Below are 18,777 nucleotides of genomic sequence, written 5' to 3' on the forward strand. Positions count from 1 at the left end.
AAATGACAGAACGTAGATAGGAAAATTCTGTTATAAAAATTTCTACTCGTTTTCCAGTGAAACCGCTGCAAGGTTGGACACTTCAGACAGTATGCTTTCTATTGCAACACAAAACAGAAAGGCGAGGAAGGACGGTAGACAGTCGCTTTAAAAGCCCTTTTAAGCGACTTTGTTTTGTTCAAGATTTGCGGTGTAATGGTGTAATGAACCTTGTGCAAACAGACTCCCCAATTTTGATAGCAAGAATGATAGATTTATTTTGTGTACTTCACTCTCAAAGCAAGCTTGGCTCTCTTACGCATGAGGCAAGTAAGAAACCTATGCCTCTGTTCAGGAGCTGACATTAGGTAGTACGAGGCATCCTGTTCAGTAGTCCTAGTCACAGAGGTCTATTTAAAGTAATAATCATAAAAGACAGGTCAAGAGTGTAAAAACACTACAAAAGTTACTTGCTAATCCACTTTCACGTTTGTTACCGTATTCATCCTGCATTCAAATTTAGCATAACAATAGACCTTTTTCAAGCAATCCCAGAACCCCCCGCGGGCGCGCGTAGCACTATGGGAAAAGTGTGTACGGCGAGCCAGCCGGCTGTTCCGTCGCTCGCTGCTCGTTGGCGCCGTGGGAGCACCAAACGAAAAATACGCGTCGCCGCTGGTTGACTATTATTAAATCCTAAGTACTACACATGTCTGAACGCACCTGCATGTACCTCTATGCATGAAATGCAAAAGGAATAATGCAGTCAGTGTAGGTATTACTGAGTGGATGTATACCGGATGTAGCAGTTAAGCAGCATGCGAGTTATCACGTGCCGATACATGCAGTCAAAACGTGCTATCGTGAGCGATGTGAGCTGGAACACCGAATTTGTATTTATTCAATGATTACTTGTTCACAAGCCGCTATGGCATTTAATGCCATAGCGGCTCGTGATCGGGTTTAACCAAACTGTAGAGAGGTGTTACAGTGTTGAGGTATACAAATGATTATTTGATTTTAATTGAGAAGTCACGCGCTGTACAAAGAATTGAGCACATTCTAAACCTGTTTAAAGAAAAAGGGATAGGAGTAGAACTCACTTGCGAGGTGCCTTGCTCTGATAATTTGCAGTTTCTTTATACAGTAGAACCCCGCTGTTACGTTCCTCACTGATGCGTTTTCCCGGCTGTTACGTCGTTTTCCGCCGGTCCCGGCATAGCTCCCATAGGATACAATGTATTGGGAACCCCGCTGTTACGTCGTAACTGTCGGACCGTTCCCGTATGATACGTCGCGAAGTGCGCCCGGAGCCGACCGAGTGACTACCAAAGAGAGCGGCCATGGTGCATTTTCACGCAGCTTGGCCTCGTTTCACCGTAATATTAGCCGCATGAGAGGCGCAAGCAACAGAATCTTTCAATTGATGCAAACAAAAGCATGGCCTTCGAGATTCAAATTGCAAAGATGGCGTCTATGACGTAACTGCTCGCGAAAGCAAGGCCTTCGAGATTAGCATTTACTATTGACAAAAGCATAGCCTCTGAGATTTGCATTGCACAAACATGGCGTGTATGACGTAATTGCTTGCGAAAGCAAGGCCTTCCAGATTGGCATTCACTTCTGCTATCGCGTTGGCGTAGACTCATCATCATCGTTATTTGTCGGAGAACGGGAGGAGTTCGAGCTGGTTGGAGCTATCATGGTCGTGCGTGCGGTTCGCGGTCGGACTCGCCGCGCCGGTCGTGATTGCGTGTGCTTAGTTCTTTCATGCCTACAGCTGTTGGTGTTAAAAAATCACATACGTTGATTACATTTCTGTGGATAAGGCCGTCCTAAGCTCCGCGTTTCTATCCATCGACTAGATCGCGGCTGAGCGCGCCAATTTTCGTGCTGCTCGTAAGAATTGAAATAAAATTCTGTACCACTAAATATTTTGCCGTTTTTCCTGTTTTTCGGCTCTTACGTTTCCCGTCTCTTACGTTTATTTCCTACGGTCCCTTCAAAAACGTATCAGCGGGGTTCTACTGTACATGTTTTTAAGTTTCACTGCGGAGCATGTTTGCGGGCAGTAGAGCCCGCGTTCAGCGAAATCGGTGTTTAACTTCACGTCGGCACATTCGATAATTGTTAAACGAGAAATTGTGATGTCATGATTACGCACGGCATTGGAAAAAAACTTGCGCGCCTAAGATGAGCAGTTGTTTCCAGCTGCAAAGTGATCAAATAGGTTGGATATCCTGCATATCGTCATATTGGTTTGCGAAAATCTGTTCGCATGGCAAAGAAAGATTAACACGGACGTCTTCCATCCGTAAATAATGAAGAAACTAGAGATATTTCAGTTATTCCACATCTGTATAAGAAGTCACATGGCCTGAAGAACGTAGGGAAGCGATGTGGGGGTGAAGGTTGTGTTTGCCGCCCCAAATAAGCTTAGTCTCATTAAGGTCGCAGGGCTCTGCGGTGGGCAAAGAAAAATGCGTTCAGAGGCATGCCAATTGTTTTGTAAATTGTGTAGGAGTTAACCGCAAATCTCTATTTCTTGTGTCCACATGTACATCGGCCAGACTGGTCTATGTATTAATACGCGCCTCAGCAAGCATCGAAATTCATTGAATGGAGCCGTCTCATCTCGCATCGCTATGTCAGTCATGAAAATGTAATCCCATCTTCGAAAGCACAGTAATTTTGTACCATCAACCTAATTGGACAACGCGAGAAATTTCGGAGGCATATCATATGTCACAGATAATGCCACACTTTGTGTCAGTCAACCTTCTCAGTCGTTACACAAGAAATTCAACTTTATTAATCGATTGTAAGCACGCACCTTGGTTGTTTGACTTTTTGTGCATCTTTATGACGCGCGATGCACTCCCATTTTTGTATATGTGCTTTTTTTTTTTCACGCGTGCAATAAACTTTCAGTTGTGTGTGAGCGCTGGTTTGTGCATTTCCTTCCTTGTACTGCTCCTTTCTTTTTTCGCTCTGAGTATTATTCCAACCTGTAGTTATAGCACCAACGAAGGTTAGTAGGCACTTATCGTTCTTTACATATATGGTGCGAGCGACGCAATGAGTGAATGCCGACTACACTTTCTAGTGTACTTTTTAAATATGAGAACCTCACACTGTACTCGTCGGCAGTGTCGATGGACGTTGATTCCAAATGCATCCGTAAATCATAGACAGCTCCTGCACTTCATAGGCAACCGAGTTTTTTTTTAAATTTATGCCGTAAGGCGCACTGGCGCAAAAAAAAAATAAATGAATGAAAAGTGACGCTTCTGAGCTGCTCAACTAGTCCAACAGCGGGACAGACGGAAATCGTCAAGAGGCCATCGCAGCTAAATACTGAAGTTCTGGATTGAATTGCGCAGTAACATGTTGCACCTTGTCAAATTCATTGTGTCTAAGAAGTCCTGGCACGGCGCAAGCGGAAAGCTGCAGCGCGAGGCCCGCGCGCTCGTCGACGCGGCTGCTGCGGCGTACACACATTTCTCATGACCACTTGCGTGCCCGTTGGTGGCGCTCGTGTGCTTGAAAAAGGTCTATTAGCTAACTGTATTCTTTCTGTGGCTTCATTGTTCACTGCTTTGTAGACTTGTGACTAACAAAAGATGGAGGAACTCCTATCCCATTATTCTACCTGATGACTGCAGCAAACTTTATTATTGCAATGCGGCATTGTGCTGCTGTACTTTTCAAATGTGCACATGTGGGCCGTTTGTTTTTTCTGTTATCTTTGCAGTGTTTGCCGACAGTGGCGACGGGTTGCACATGATCAAGTGCTTCGAAGAACGATTGATGTGTCGGCGAATCCTCTGTCATCTACGTGCGCATGGCGGCTGATCCGAGCGCATGCTGATGCTAACCTTGTGGAGCTACGAATGTCAGGCAAAGCTCGAAAGTTCTTCTCCACCAGGAGGTCACAGCATGCATACACACGAAAGTTTTTCAAGTATTTGGCACAACATTGCCCATCACTGAAGGCAAGTGATTTTAAAACTATTCTTATTCCTCAGCAGTTAACCTTACTGTTAATCCAAATGGCTCGTGAATCTTTGAGTTTGTTCTCTGCTTTGATATTGTTCCTTAAAATGACACGAGTTATGATTATCTACAAGTGTACTCACACTGAGCCAGGCCCGTCGCCCGGGGAGGCCCTAGGGGCCCGAGCCCACCCCCCAAAATTCTGATGGAGGGGCGTGTTTTACCAAAAATAAATAATGAAAATAGACGTTTTTCTGAAATAGTCAAGGCCTTCAGCAAGTGCCCCCCCCCCAAAAAAAAATTCCTGGCTTTGGGCCTGGTCTGAGGCGCCATGTTTAGACAGTGCAGAATGCAAGTAAAAATGAAGACTACTCAAGACGAGGGCTTGTCTCTTGTTCTGTACTTTTTAAACGTGAATCTTAAGCGATTGACCCAAGCCTCCCTTTTCCTGCACTGAGGTACACAGTATTGACCAAGATGGTGGACAGCCCACACACTGGACAGGCCCGTCTTCATTGTTGTCTTTTTTCAGTAGGATATCTCACTCTCCGATTGTGCTAGCTTTGCAACATTGCCCCCTGCAGTAGAAGCGCCATCTCAGTGCACCTTAAGCTGGTGCTGCTGGCACGAACTATGTGATGGGTAGCAATTACAGGCAGGATTCGTATAAGGAGGCCCTGGCTTCCAAAACGAGAACGAAAACGAGCCCCTAAATTCCCATTCCACATACCACCCTGACAACTGCAACTGGTTATAACATGGTATAACGAGGCCCTTGCTGCTGAAAAGGGACCAGAAATGAGCCCCTAAATTCCCATTTCACCATCCTGACAACTGGTTATAACATGATATCACGAGGCCCTTGCTGTTGGAACGAGATGGAAAATGAGGCCGTAGATTTCCTTCTTGCGGTCATTCGTAGTGAGGGTACCCTTCCAGCAGGCCTGATGCCTTCAGGTAATATGTAAGGGTTTATTGGTCAGCTGCCAAGTTGTCAAAAGATCACATGCTAGTACATGATGCCAGCTGGCAAAAAAGAGTGTTCCACACTCGTCATCACGACTATGAGTGGTGCTGACTAACGCTCTCAGGTTTGCATGCACCGAAATAACTGATAAATTGGAACAGGACGACGACCACGGCCGTAGCTCAATTGGCAGAGCATCAGGCGCATTGTCTAAAGGGTGCAAATTCATTCTCTGCCGGCGGCAAGTTGTCTTTTCGTCCACTTAGATTTCTTTACATTTATATTGTAATTACTACAATACAGTTAAGGAACTACAAATAACGTTCCCTAAAGGTTTTTGGCTTCATTGTCTATTGGTTTTCATTAAACATATGTTAGGCATAAGTAGTCACAGAAAATTAGGATAGGATGAATTAACCAATATCTTTTTTTTAATACATATACGAATCCTCCTTTCGTGTCTGTTCTCTTGAAACCAAACATCGTTATAGTTTTAAGGGTTGGACTTTCTGGGTATATACCTTGTTCCCATAAAAGCTTGAATGTGAAGCTCTTCATGAAGATCATTTAGGTATTCAGTTGATACAGTTGGTTTTTCAGACTACGGGCATTTAGGGACAGTCCCTCTAAACTGAGGCTCCTTTATTGAACAAGAGGGTGTAAACAGTCACCATGATGGACGGAAGACTAGGAGAATTGTACCGTATTTACTCGCGTAACAAATGCACGCGCTTAATAAACGCACCCCCAACTTTAATCGTGAAAATATGGATTTTTTTTGTCCCGCGTAATAAGCGCACCCTCTACTTTCATCCGCTGCAGTCCCATGAGCCGATGCGCGGTGCCTGCTCGACCGTAGATCTTTGTTTTTATTATGCCGACCCCCTCGGTTTGCCAACCCTTCCCTTCCACTCGTTGCTGTGCACCGTTCTGTTTGTTTTTCTTGCTATCTGTGTGCGGCACGTCACTCTTTTTATACTTGTTTTTGAATGCGAAGCATTTCTTAGCGAACTTCAGGCACTTTGGGCATTTCTATCTACGTATCTATCTATCTATCTATCTACAGTAAAATCTCGTTACTACGAACATCAGATTAACGAAATTTCCAGATTAACGAATTTTTTTGAAATCCCCGCCATAATCCATATATTGCCAGTGTAAAAAACTTTCAGTACTATTTCAGTAAAATTTCAGAATACCGAATATTTCAGATTAACGTACGTAATTTAACCCCGAAACACAATATGCTTTGTTATTACGAAGTTCCGTGAATGTTTCGGTACGGAAATCACTGAAGCTTACACCTATTATCATCTGCAGCAGATATGTGCCGGGAAACCCGCTTCAATGGGTGCAGCCCCATGAGCGTCGACATCAAGGCGAGCGTCACCAACTGGTCAAACTGGTCAAACCAAATCAAACAAAGTCGTAGGCTTAGTCCCGCTGTTGCCGCTGTTCGCACCACGTTTCCAGTTGCTGTTGTTTGGAGCTGTGAAGTTGAGATCGTGTTGTGCGGTCGCTTTTCTGGCAATGAGTTCTCCTGGCCCCAGTGTTAAAAAGAAGCGACGCCAGTTTTCGTTCAAGGAAAAAGTGGACATTCTGACGGAGCTGAATGCTGGAAAAAAAACGCCAGGCCTGCGTTGAAAGCGCAGCACAGTCACAGCGAAAGCTGGAAGAGCGGTGTTTCTAGAGCCCGTTGTAAGCTCTCTTGGGGCTACTAATACAAGTACACTAGCAAGGTACCCACTATGCCTTAAATAACAATTTTTGTGAAGTTGGGAAGGACCTACTAAGCCATTATTTGTCATTCTGCGGAGAAGCGCGGCACCAGCTACACGTCTGTAAGGCATTATGTGCACTTCGTTGACGCGACGACTGATGACGATGAAGAATTATGGCTCAGCCCTTTGTAATGGGTTGGTTGCTTTAAACGGCCCACCAGTTATGCAATTTGCATCGGGTGACGCCCGGTCCCTATTTCCCTCTCCCGCCATGCTGTATAACATACGTTGATGTGGGCAAGAGAGGGGGGGGGGGGGCGAAGAACTTTACTGAGACCCCGAGGAGAGCCGTGGTACCTGCTAAACGCATGTAAGGCATTATGCACACTTTGTTGATGCTGTGCCTGATGACGATGAAGAATTATGGCGCAGTCCTTTGTAATGGGTTGGAAGCATTCAACAACCTACTCGTTGTGCAATTCGCATTGTGTGACGACTGGTTACAGAATTTGCGTTGTGCGACGCTTCGTGCTTATTTTACTCTTCTACCACGCTATATTGCATATGTTAATGTGGTTCTTTCCCGACGTGAAGCCTGTATAGGACCTTTTTGCAAAGCAGTTTCAAGCACCAGCATGGCTCAGAGGTTGAATACTGGGCTCCCACACAGAGGACCCAGGTTCGAACCTCGTTCCATCCTGGAATTTTTTTCTTATTTCGTTTTTTTTTTAATTATTTTGAGCGATAGTGGTTACGGACACTGGCGGCGGCGGCGGACAACTACGGCGCCAAAAACGGCCGCTGAAATCATCTCATAACAGCTTTCGCTGTAAAAGCAAGTGGACATATGCAGGGAGCGTGATATCACGCCGTCAACAGTGGCAACGATACTGAAGGATCGGGAGAAGATCGTGAAATTGCATCAAGAATCACAGCTGGCTCCCTCAAGAAAACGCTTGCGGCTGGGCAACTACCAAGCCGTCCACGACACCGTCCTCACATGGTTTAAGGATGCCAGACAACACGGTGTGCCCTTGTCAGGCCCTATTATTCAAGAAAAGGCGCGACAGTTTGCGGTCGCTTTGGGCACCTCCGGCTTCGATGCAAGTGCCGGATGGCCCTATCGGTTCCGTCAAAGGAATGGCATCATGTGGCAAGCTGCGTGCGGGGAAGAAAAGGCGGCAGATGCCGAAAGTGCGATTGCCTGGTGGAACGAGCGCTTTCAGGAAATCGTCGAGTCGTTCAGTCCAGACGACGTTTTCAACGCCGACAAAACGGCGTGCTTTTATCAGCTGTTACCCGATAAGACAATGAACTTTAAAGGTGAAAGATGCAAGGGCGGAAAAATATCGCGTCTTCATGTGTCAGTGCTCTTCTGCTGCAACGCCACTGGTACGGAAAAACTCAAGCCTCTTGTTATTGGCAAGTCCGCCAAGCCTCGCTGCTTGAAAAACGTTGTCTCGTTGCCTTGCGACTATCGGGCAAATAAGAAAGCGTGGATGACGCGGGAACTGTTCACGCAGTGGCTGCTGCAGTTCGACAACACAATGAAGAAGAAACAAAAGAAGGTTCTTCTAATCGTTGATAACTGCTCGGCACATATGGTGAACGTGCATTTGAGCAATGTGCAGCTTGAATTTCTGCCCTCGAATTGTACGTCTTTGCTCCAACCTTTAGTCCAGGGCATAATAAGATGTGTGAAGGCCGAATTTCGGAAGCGACTTGTGCAGCGCCTTCTCATTAACATACGACTGAAGCTGCCCACGGAGGTCAACATCCGTCAAGCCGCAGAAATGCTGACAGGGTCATGGTGGAACGTCAAGGCAAGCACCATTAGCAACTGCTGGGGAAAGGCAGGTCTTCTCGAGACTTCGCTTGCGCCGCAAGACTGCGAGCCTACGCCACGAGACTGCGAGCCTACGCCACGAAACTGCAATGACGACACGGATCTCGACCCAGAGCTTTGGAATGACCTTACCGAGAAGCGCCCGGTAGACGTTGCGGTAACCTTCGAGGGTTACATAGACGGTGACTGCACAGCGCAGCGGTTATGTTCGCAGAGCTCACCTGCGAAGAAATCGTGAGTCAAGTGCGTGAGCAAGATTGCTGTAGCAGTGACGAAGACGACGCTGGAGATGCAGAGTCTGGGACAACGGAAGAGACTATTTCAAGCTCGGATGTTGTGGTGTTCCTTGAGAAGACCGATCGTACTTCGTGTGCTGCAAGGACGTACCCGAAGATATCCTCAGGAAGGTTGCGGACGTGGAGGCATTCATGCACGAGTGCCTGCTTTCTACTTGCCAGAAGAAGATAACCGACTTTTTTTAAGCAGTAAATTGTTTCCACTCGGTGCCCAGTGTTTTTGTTCATTGTTTATGCCCCAACACGTGCACCTCCTGCAAAGGTACGTTATTTTCGCTGTTGTGTTACATTACCGACATAATTTTTCAGTACTACGATATTTCAGAATAACGAATTAAATTCGCCGGTCCCGCGAAGTTCGTTGTAACGAGATTGTACTCTATCTATCTATCTGTCTCTGTCTATCTATTTGTTTGTCTGTCTGTCTGTCTGTCTGTCTGTCTGTCTATCTATCTATCTATCTAGCTAGGAGACGACCAGCTAGACTAGCTAGCTAGCATATGGAGACGACCGGGAGAGCGCCCAAATGTAGGCGGCTAGCTAGCTAGCTAGCTAGCCGCCTACATCTGGGCGCTCTCCCGGTTGTCTCCATATGTTGTAAAATACCAAAATTTGCATAGCATAGGATGAGTGTATGACGAACATGATTCACTGCTGATGACATGAATAACGCGAAATACCTGTCGCGTACGTCATAAAACCCTTTCTCTCAGTCACGTGTGGCACATACCCGCATACCAGAGTTCATGTTATGCGGTATGTGCCACAGGTGATAACAGAGTCTCAATCAATGCAGTAACCGCGAACATACACATTGACACGGAAGGAAAGTGATAATAATAGTAATTGTTGGGGTTTTAGGTCCCAAAACCACGATATGATTATGAGAGACGCCGTAATGAAGGGCTCCAGAAATTTTGACCATCTGGTATTCTTTAACGTGCACTGACATCGCAATGTACACGGGCCTCTAGCATTTCACCTCTATCGAAATTCGACCATCACAGCCAGGATAGAACCCGCGACCTTCGGGTCAGCAGCCGAGCACCGTAATCACTACACCACAGCGGCCGACGCAAGGAAAGTTAGGGAGCTGAAGACAGACCACGTGGACGCCATTCGTCCACGTGGTCCGCAACGTTGACCAAGTGGATTACACAAAAACCGGGGTGAATGCTTCCTACAATAACTCTGCCGAGAGGACCATGTCCCTTATGATTACCGGTGACTTCAGCATTGATTTTTCAAAACACAACAACGCCTGGTTCTTAGACGGCATGAAAGACGGCTTGGATGTGGACAGGGCATCACAAGAGCTCGGTGCCACATCCAGGACAGAAGAAATCATAGGTCATTTCTTCGTAAAAGCCATCTGCCGTTTCCACCAGCTCAACTATACTTCGTACTTCACTACACTTAGACCGTTCATAGCCGCGATCATGAACAGATCCGATAACAAGTCCTGTCCAGCTGCTGGTGCTCACTGATCACAGTGATGGTGACCTTATTCAAGAACTGCCAAGAACCCCTTCCACACATGCACACGGGTTCGTGAAACGTGCATGCATTCTGCGTGATAACGGATAATTGTAAGCATAACTGTAATGCAACTCTAACTGCAACTGTGACTGTAACGTACGCGCAGTTTGCCTGCGCTTGCCACTCGGCTGTGTATATATCTAGGGAAACTTTTCTGAATAAAGCTTAATTGCGAGTAGCGCTTGTCCTGTGCATCTGTGTTCCTTCATTGTGCTATTCGAATTCGCGCTATCCAATATCGAAGAATATAAGCGCTACATATTAGCTTACTGCGTATGGTGTTTTTGACACCTATGTTGTTGGCATCGTTAAGCAACTGTAAACAACTGGTTATATAACACCTGTGTGCCTCTTCAAAATATGTGGGTGCGTATACCAATTGCATATTTCTCTAGTGCCATTCCGTAACGTTCCGCATAACATCGATTCCCACAGTACGTGGGATCTGCCGAATTTGTTGAAGTATTTATTCATTTATTCACAAAACCCCCACAGGCTCCAGCAGGAGTATTGTGTGAGGGGGGGATTATACATTGTATAAGATCACATAAGTGGAAGCAAAAAACTATACATGTTATGCCACATAAAGCTATGAAACAACGTTACATAATTGTTAGCGAGAACAAGCGTGACATACAACTAATAAACAAAATGCAGAGATACTCATTTGTAAGGATTACATCACTTGACAACAACAAATTATACAATAGTTAGAGAAGAGCATGTATATGATTTAATCGAAGGTAGAAGCCACTAGTCATGAAAAAATGGTGGTTACTTCGTGACGAAACAATATAGGGTCATCAATGTTGACAACGTTATCGGGAAGACCATTCCATAATTCAAGTGCTACTGGCAATGCTGATGAGTTGAATGCGTTAGTGCGTCCGAAAATGCGTTTGAAGGAACGGTTATTGTGCAAACGGCGGGACGTTCGTGTCGGTTTGGAAAGAGGGAGGGTGGTTATGTGTTTACCGGATGCTATTTTATGAAATAAGCAAATCAAAGCGATCTTTCGGCGGGAATCTAATGAAGGCAATGAGTGCGAAGATTTAATGTGAGTGATGCTGGCATGTCGGCTGTAATTTTTGTAATTTTTTGTAATTTGTCGGCTGTAAAACGTGCCCCACAGCAGGATTCACGAACGGTGGGAGTGTAGAGGCATTGCGGCTCACAAGCACACAGTGAGGAAGGTCATGAAACTGCCCACGCCAGCCAACGGTCACTTTCTGCAAATACGAAACTTTATGGAGCCAGCGGCAACTGGCGGCGGGAGGTCGCGGAGACAGCTTGCAGAAAATAGCGCCATATACCACTGAAGTGGCTGAGTTTCCAAGGTTGGGTAGGACAGCCAATCAAAACGACGCTAGACATGGCGCGTGTTCTAGCATTCTAGCCCAACTTTATTGTTCGTGCCAGCCATTCCCACTCCGTTGCGAGTTAATTTTAGTCTGCTTTGCATTTTGCCATGGACAATGGGCCGAAATGAGAGCTACACAGCTGGTTTGAAGCTACAGGCTGTGTGGAGTACACTCTTGAGCACGGGAATCGTGCTGCCGGTAGGCATTTCAGAATTAACGAAGTCCATGTGTGTTACTGGTGGAAGCAGCACGACAAGCTTTGCACTACAAATAGGAAACGGCATGCCTTTAGGGGACCGAAGACCAGAAAGTTTTCTGCTGTGGAAGAAGAGGTCTTAGAATATGTCCAAGACCCGCGAAAGGAAGGCTGTGTTGTTTCGCATGAAATGATCAGGACGCACGCGCGAGCCACAGCCAGGAAGCATGGCCTCATGACCACCGCTTTCAAAGCAAGTAATGGGTGGACGACACACTTCATGCGGTGCAACGGACTGTGCTTGAGGAGGCCCACATCACTTTGTCGGTGACGGTGACTGCCTCGTTGCTACGAAGAAAAGGTAGTGGACGTTCACAAGTTTGTGATACGCCTACGGCGGGACCGAGAATTTCTTCTCTCACAAATCGAGAACGCGGACAAGACGCCCATCAATTTCGACATGCCGATGTGCAGGACGATCAATGAGAGAGGAGCACGCTGTGTGCTCGTTAAAACAATAGGTACCGAGAAGCAGCGTTTCGCGATAATGCTGGCTATCATGGCAGACGGCAGGAAGTTGCCACCGTGCATTATCTTCAAATGGAAAACCGTGCCGAAGGCTAACTTCCCAGCTGGCATACACATGCAAGCCCAAGAGAAAGGATGGCTGTTGGCCAATCTAATGGCTGATTGGGTCCGGACAGTCTGGGGACGATGCCCTGGCACCCTGCTTCTTCCGTCTCTTCTTGTGCTCGACAGTTTTCGTGGCCACCTGAGAGAGAATGTAAGCCAGGAACTGAAGGAGCTGCGCACCGAGATCGCTATCTTTCCAGGTGGACTCACTTTAGTGCTGCTGCCCCTTGATGTTTGTGTGAACAAGCCGTTCAAAGACGGTGTGTGGCAGTTGCATACAGACTGGATGGCCCATGGACAGCACGCCCTTACGCAGACAGGCAAGATTAAAAGGCCGTCCGTCGAGCTGGCGTGCTCCTGGATCTTGGACGCATGGCACTCGCTGCCAGCTGACCAACTTTGGTTTTATTTGGAATTCCTTAGGTTTAGCTTTGCTTTTTTTTTTCTCTGGACGTTTGACAATACAAACTAGGAAAACCCGTGGTTTGTTGCGCTTTTCTGGAAGTCTGTGAAGTCCATCTGTCAGGTTGGTAATAAAGCCAAGGTGAAGTTAAATTGAAATATCATTAAAAACTGTGAGAAGATCTTCATTTCCACGACATTGCAAGTTGTGAATTTCGATATTCTGACGCCTTTTATATTTTTGCGGTTCGTTCAATTGTATACTACCCTGAGGCTGGCAATCTGAGAATCATCTTGATTAGCTTCCAAATGATCCAATTGCTTTGTAACACCTTTAATGTCTTTGTCTTGGCATATTTGGTAGTTAAATATTTGGTCTTATTTATCAGACAATAATTTTAGTAAAGCTTCAACAACTGTCAGTATTGCCTGCAAGTCAGCAAGCATGTTGCACTTTCTTTTTCAGTGGAACAGCCAACTTAGTAATTATGGCAGTCACGTTTCTTGGATCTTTATTCTTTTAATGGCTTAGTTGGCTCATTAAGATGTAGCATTGGAATATGGCTTAGTTTTATATTTGAACATAGAGTTTCTCACAATTACCTAGAGGGAAAAGTGGTGCTGCCACGCTGTTGTATGCATGGGAATGCTGGGATGTGCCAGATTCGGTCTGGCATCGTTCACGAAGAGCCCAGACACTTTGGAGACGTGTCTGGCTTCAACACATTCTTTGCATCAAAGTGGTTACTTTCGTACTAAAGCAGTACATAGTAACATATTTCTTTTTTAGCATTACACAAAAACGAGTTTTATTTAATTTTGAAAACTGCTTCATCGATGTACAATTTTACGAAACGTAAAAAGTTACAAGTGGCCGGTAAACTTGGAAGGCAGATGACAAGGTCAGCATTCACTCTGCGACTGTTCGTCACCTGTTTCTTTCTTTCGCCATTTGACTAGGCTGTACAGGTGTGCGGGCTTTTATTCTAGAATATGATAAGCATGAATGAAATCTCTTTCTAAAAGCTTTGTTTTAGAGAAGGCTTATTCTTGTAGCTGTACCTATGTTTGAAGCTACGCCTCACCCAATGCCAGCCAACACAAGCCTCGCAGACACATATTCCGTCATTCACTTGACAGCACAGCGCCCCTTAAGAAATTCGCATAAACGATGGTGCCAGATTTTCGTCTTGGTATTATTGTGAGAGACTCTATAATTTACAATACTGTGATAATGGCTATGGATTGTCAGTTAGTGTGCAGTAAAATGGCATTTTTTCAAGTTGAGTTGTGGTCCAGCCACAGTCAAGCATGCCAAGACCTGCTGAAGGTGAAAGAGATGCATGGCCAAACTGGATGTGAACACTGTGATGGCGTCCAGACAACACAGGCATATTTCCATAAAGTTAAGCAAGTCACGGTTTTGCCGCAAAGGCATAGCAGTGAATGTGATAGCAACGAATTTGAACGTTATACATAGTAAGGCTAGTAGTTGACTCCTTTAGAATCTGATCTGGCATAACTCTACGAAATGTTGGCAAGGGAATACAGTCACTCCAGCGAGCGAAGCATATTTCATGCTGTCGGTTGCTTCAACGTGAATTAAGCAGTGAGAGCACAGCAAGCACAAAGGTATGGCGAAATAAGGGGCACACCAGCGCGCGCGACCACACCTTTTCGATCAAAGTTCGCAGTTTCTGCATGAGCGATGCAGCCCCCCTTACCCCTTCATGCTTCCATGCCATGCTTTTAGCCCATGGCGAGTGCAATGAAGTCTTAAGCAATTTGATATGATGCATTCACACCTCAACAACGAATACTCCATAACTTTTGTTCATTCTGTGATACAGTCGAACCCACTTATAACGATCCCACATATAACGATCTATCGGTTATAACGACCATATTTGGGTGCACTTACAATTTTCCTATGCTAACCATTGAAGCTGCGTCCACATATAGCGAACATTTTTCAAAGCCTCCTACTTTACAACGAACACTTCAGACACGGTCGCGGTAAAAATATGGCGCATACGAAGCGAAAAGAAGTTAAAACATTCCTTCTAAAGCATGACAGGGGCGCGCGCTCGCGCGTGCCCCGCTTCAGTTTACTCGCGACCACGGTGCTCGCGACTAAGATATCCCAGATCGGCGAACACCGCACGCAGATTTCGGACGCTGCGAGCGAGGTCGCTCACTTTCCAGGCGTTTCTTCAGTGGCAGAATGGCAGTGAGGAAAAAAAAAATAGGCAGCATGAAGCCTTGCGGTCAGCTTTCGCACGGTAGCCTTTCCTGACGCCGTTTTCTGCAGCTACGACCGCCTGCGATGAACCAAACAATGCCTTGGAACGCAAGAAGGCATAAATGCAAGAAGTGATAACCGCGATAACTTTCCATCGCAAAAAGGTTCCCTGCGACCCTAAACTCGTCGACGCCACAGTGTGCCGCAAAAGGTCGTCCGTCTTTTCGGTAACGGCAGAGACCGGTCGATCGGTGATTACGACTTCCGCGCGATTGCGGCGATGCCTTCGCGGATAAGCATCAGAAAAGAGCGAAGGCGAGGTGGCGGCCGTCGATGAACGTGCCATTATGACTTATAGCCCACAACCTTATCACAGTCATCTGTAGATATCCGCTCGGCTGCGCGTGTGGCGTACGCCGTACACAGCGGATTGACGGCGGTACGAGCGCGCCATGCTGCCGTTGGCAAGTTCGTCGCCGCCGCGTCGTGCGAGACAGCTTTAAAGTGCGCGCCGCTTTGTACAAACGAAAGTAGCTGGCTGTTGGTGAGCGGCGCGAGCATATACATAGTTTTCACGGACGTCACGCGACGTCACCACAGCCACTTCCGCTTTGCTCAGCCGCCATGTTCGGGAACCTTTCGAGACGCGGCTAACCCGGCTACCGTGTTGCGACAGCTAGCGCGCACATTTTCCAGTGTTGTACTTAGCGCCACAGCCATGACGATTTGTGCGATGTTCGGCTGTCGTAGCAGAAGCAAGACTTCTGCGAAACCGACCCACAGAGAGTCAGGCACCGGCATGTTTTGTTTGCCGAAGGTTATCACCAAGCAGTGCGAGAGAACGCGGGCTCTCTCAGAAAAGCGCCGGAACGTTTGTCTGGCCCGCATAAATCGGAGACTTGAAGAACTTGGACAACATTCGCATCTGTGGTCGCCACTTTATTACAGGTAAAACTTTAATTGCAGTAGTTTAAACGGACTTCTTTTTCTTTTCAATTACTTTGATAAAGCTATCGCTACTTACGGCTGCGAGTCGCGTGCCGCCGATTTCTCAAGCTCCTAAGATTATGGGGCAGTTTACATCTTTCCGTATGCGCAATGCCACTTGATAAGCTACTAGCCTGTTCGCGAATTTGCAGGCAAACCATCTCAACTGATGGATGAAATGAATCCGGACTGGGCGCCCACACTTCACCTAGGATACCTAAGTGAATGAGGTGCGGCTTCAACATTGTCTGCGCGGTACGCCCGACGCAAGGTACTTGCCGCTAAAAAAGCGGCAGCCACTGCAGTGAGTGTCACATCCTGTCTGGGGACGGAGAGCCTTCAACAGACTGCGACGGGCCTGAAGCGCGCACACTCGCAAGAAGCGGCCTGGGCAAGAAGCTGTTTACACACTCACCTCGGCCAACACGACGACACGTTGTGACGGCAACTTCCCACTCGCAAAATAATTGTGCGCATCTAAGGACTTGTAAGACTTCATTTGCTGCAAAGAAATGTAGTTGGTTGACAGTACCAGGTAGTTTATAATATCCACGTGCGTCGTTGGTGGCAGTACCGCAGTACCTCGGCATCCGTGGTCGCGTCTCTTCCTATGCGCACCGTATACGGGTCCACACCGCTGCACATGGCAATTTTCGCTTCATAACGCACTATGGTGGGTCCTACGAGCTCGTCGAAGTAACCGGAACAAAAATTCCATTTCGTGCACAAGTGTCGCCTGCGAAAATGCCGCCGGAACGTGCGCTGATGCAACCGCACGCTGGCTTTGCGGCTACGGCGTGTGCTCGTAGGCGCCCGGTGATGGCGGCGACTGCCCAACAAAAGTCCCGCACGCCGGATATGACGTCACGTGAAAACTATGTATAGGGGAGACCATAGAGTTTCTTACAATAATACCTAGAGGGGAATCTGGCGCTAGTGTCTATGCGGGCTCCTTGAGCAGTGCTTCAACCACCATGGGAATGATGGGAAGTACAGGCTTCGGATCTGCTTCGGATGGATTGGGTTCTTGAGATTCGCAACGCTTGTTTGCCGAGTGTAAAACAAAGTGATATGAAGTTAATTCCAATTAAAACTTGCTTCATTCTTTTGTACGTAAAACTTATTGCAAAAAGTTTTCGTGACCGTGAGATGGAACTGAAACCTGGACAAATTCAACCACCAGTGTATGCATTGCTCTGCAATTGTGCTCCAGATTTGGCATCACCAAATAATAGATTATTTTTGTACAACACTTGAAAAGAAGCACGCTTGTTTTTCCCTCGAAAGTACGCATTATCTATTTGTGGAAATAACAGTACTGTATTGAGTGAGAAACACTTAACGTATCGTCTGCTGCGATGCCAGGTGCGTCTGTTCAAGTGGTCTGCCTCCAACGCATCTCTCGTTTTGTTGTGAAGTCAAGTCAGGGGAGCGCGACGGTGTGTCTACTTAGCTTCGCCGTCGTTTTGCAGCTGATTTGAACGAGTTTTGGTAAGATGCGCTTATCAAGCAAACGTGAACTCGATGCAGTTTGCTGCATTGACATGGGACGCTACATCTCTGCGCAGCGGTGAGTGCACGACGCTTTGCTAAAACTGTCAAATACAACGTGTAAAGCTGCAGCGTCGCAGCAAACCAAGAGATCTAGCGGTCTTCAGCCTCTTTGAACAACAAAGGCGCTGCTTGAGTGCTTTGAAACGCACCCCACTACCCATGCCTCGCGAAGAACGAAACTAAAACTGTAGAAAAAGATCCGTAGACAGTTCGCTAGCTAACGCCATCCAATCCGAAGCCTGTACTTCCCATCATTCCCATGGTTATTGCGCCAGTTTCCTCTCTAGGGTATTGTATGAAACTCTATGGGGGAGACCCACGCCGTGGGAGGCGCTGCGGCGCCGGGCGCTGTCAGTCAATGTGGGGAGAGAACTGGTTACTCGAGTGTTGACCCTTCCGCTGTCCCCTTCAAGCTGCCTTGAAAACGCGTTGCTTTGCTCGCACGCTGCACGCGTTCTGCACGTGTTTTTGAGAATTTCGCGTCGCGCGCGGTTAGGATGTACACGCTTCTTTCCGCGTGGCAGCAATTTGGTGAAAGGTCAGCGTCTGCTCAGCCATGTAGCAGATGTGGAGCAAGTGATAGCAGACGACGCCGTCCTCGTCAGAGCGAAGTGCATTTCGCAAGTGAAGGACGACGCTACTTACGATGTGGAGTTAGCACAATGTTCTGTGCGTTCATAATTATATACCTGTTTTACCTTACCATAATTATATACCTGACTGGTTTGCTGTGTGTACTACGCACTCCCTATGTTTGTTACTCGATGCATGGGTAAGGCCGCTTCTCGTGCTTTAGGTTAAGCGGCCCTGGCGCTGTGACTGCTATTAGTTGGGATACCTTAATTTACTAGCAACCATTCGAGTTATCGTGCGGGACGCAACACTCCAAAAATAAGTGGTCTATTTTGGGCTCCTTTCTTTCCCGGAACAAAAGTTGACATCTACCTCGCGTGTTCTTCCTTGCATTATCGCCGTTCTCATAGCCAGTGCTCCGATTCACGAACAGCGTGCGTACTATCAACTTGACATAGCATTGTTAATAGGAACATGACGAGCGC

General features: G+C 46.8%; 2 protein-coding genes across 3 annotated transcripts in view; both read left to right on the forward strand.

Annotated features, from left to right (window-relative positions):
* The window catches only part of LOC119390962 (poly(A) RNA polymerase GLD2), a 592,309-nt gene that overhangs the window by 68,230 nt on the left and 505,302 nt on the right, over positions 1 to 18,777 (forward strand). The window lies entirely within an intron of this gene.
* The window catches only part of LOC119390961 (F-box/LRR-repeat protein 12), a 61,006-nt gene that overhangs the window by 15,457 nt on the left and 26,772 nt on the right, over positions 1 to 18,777 (forward strand). For both annotated transcript variants that reach the window (XM_037658671.2, XM_037658673.2), the window contains exon 2: positions 3,734 to 3,974. In XM_037658671.2, coding sequence (XP_037514599.1) covers positions 3,734 to 3,974 — 241 coding nt within the window. The remainder of the gene's footprint in view (positions 1 to 3,733; positions 3,975 to 18,777) is intronic.

This window comes from Rhipicephalus sanguineus, chromosome 4 (assembly GCF_013339695.2).
Source record: "Rhipicephalus sanguineus isolate Rsan-2018 chromosome 4, BIME_Rsan_1.4, whole genome shotgun sequence".
In the NCBI taxonomy this organism is placed as follows: Eukaryota; Metazoa; Arthropoda; class Arachnida; order Ixodida; family Ixodidae; genus Rhipicephalus; species Rhipicephalus sanguineus.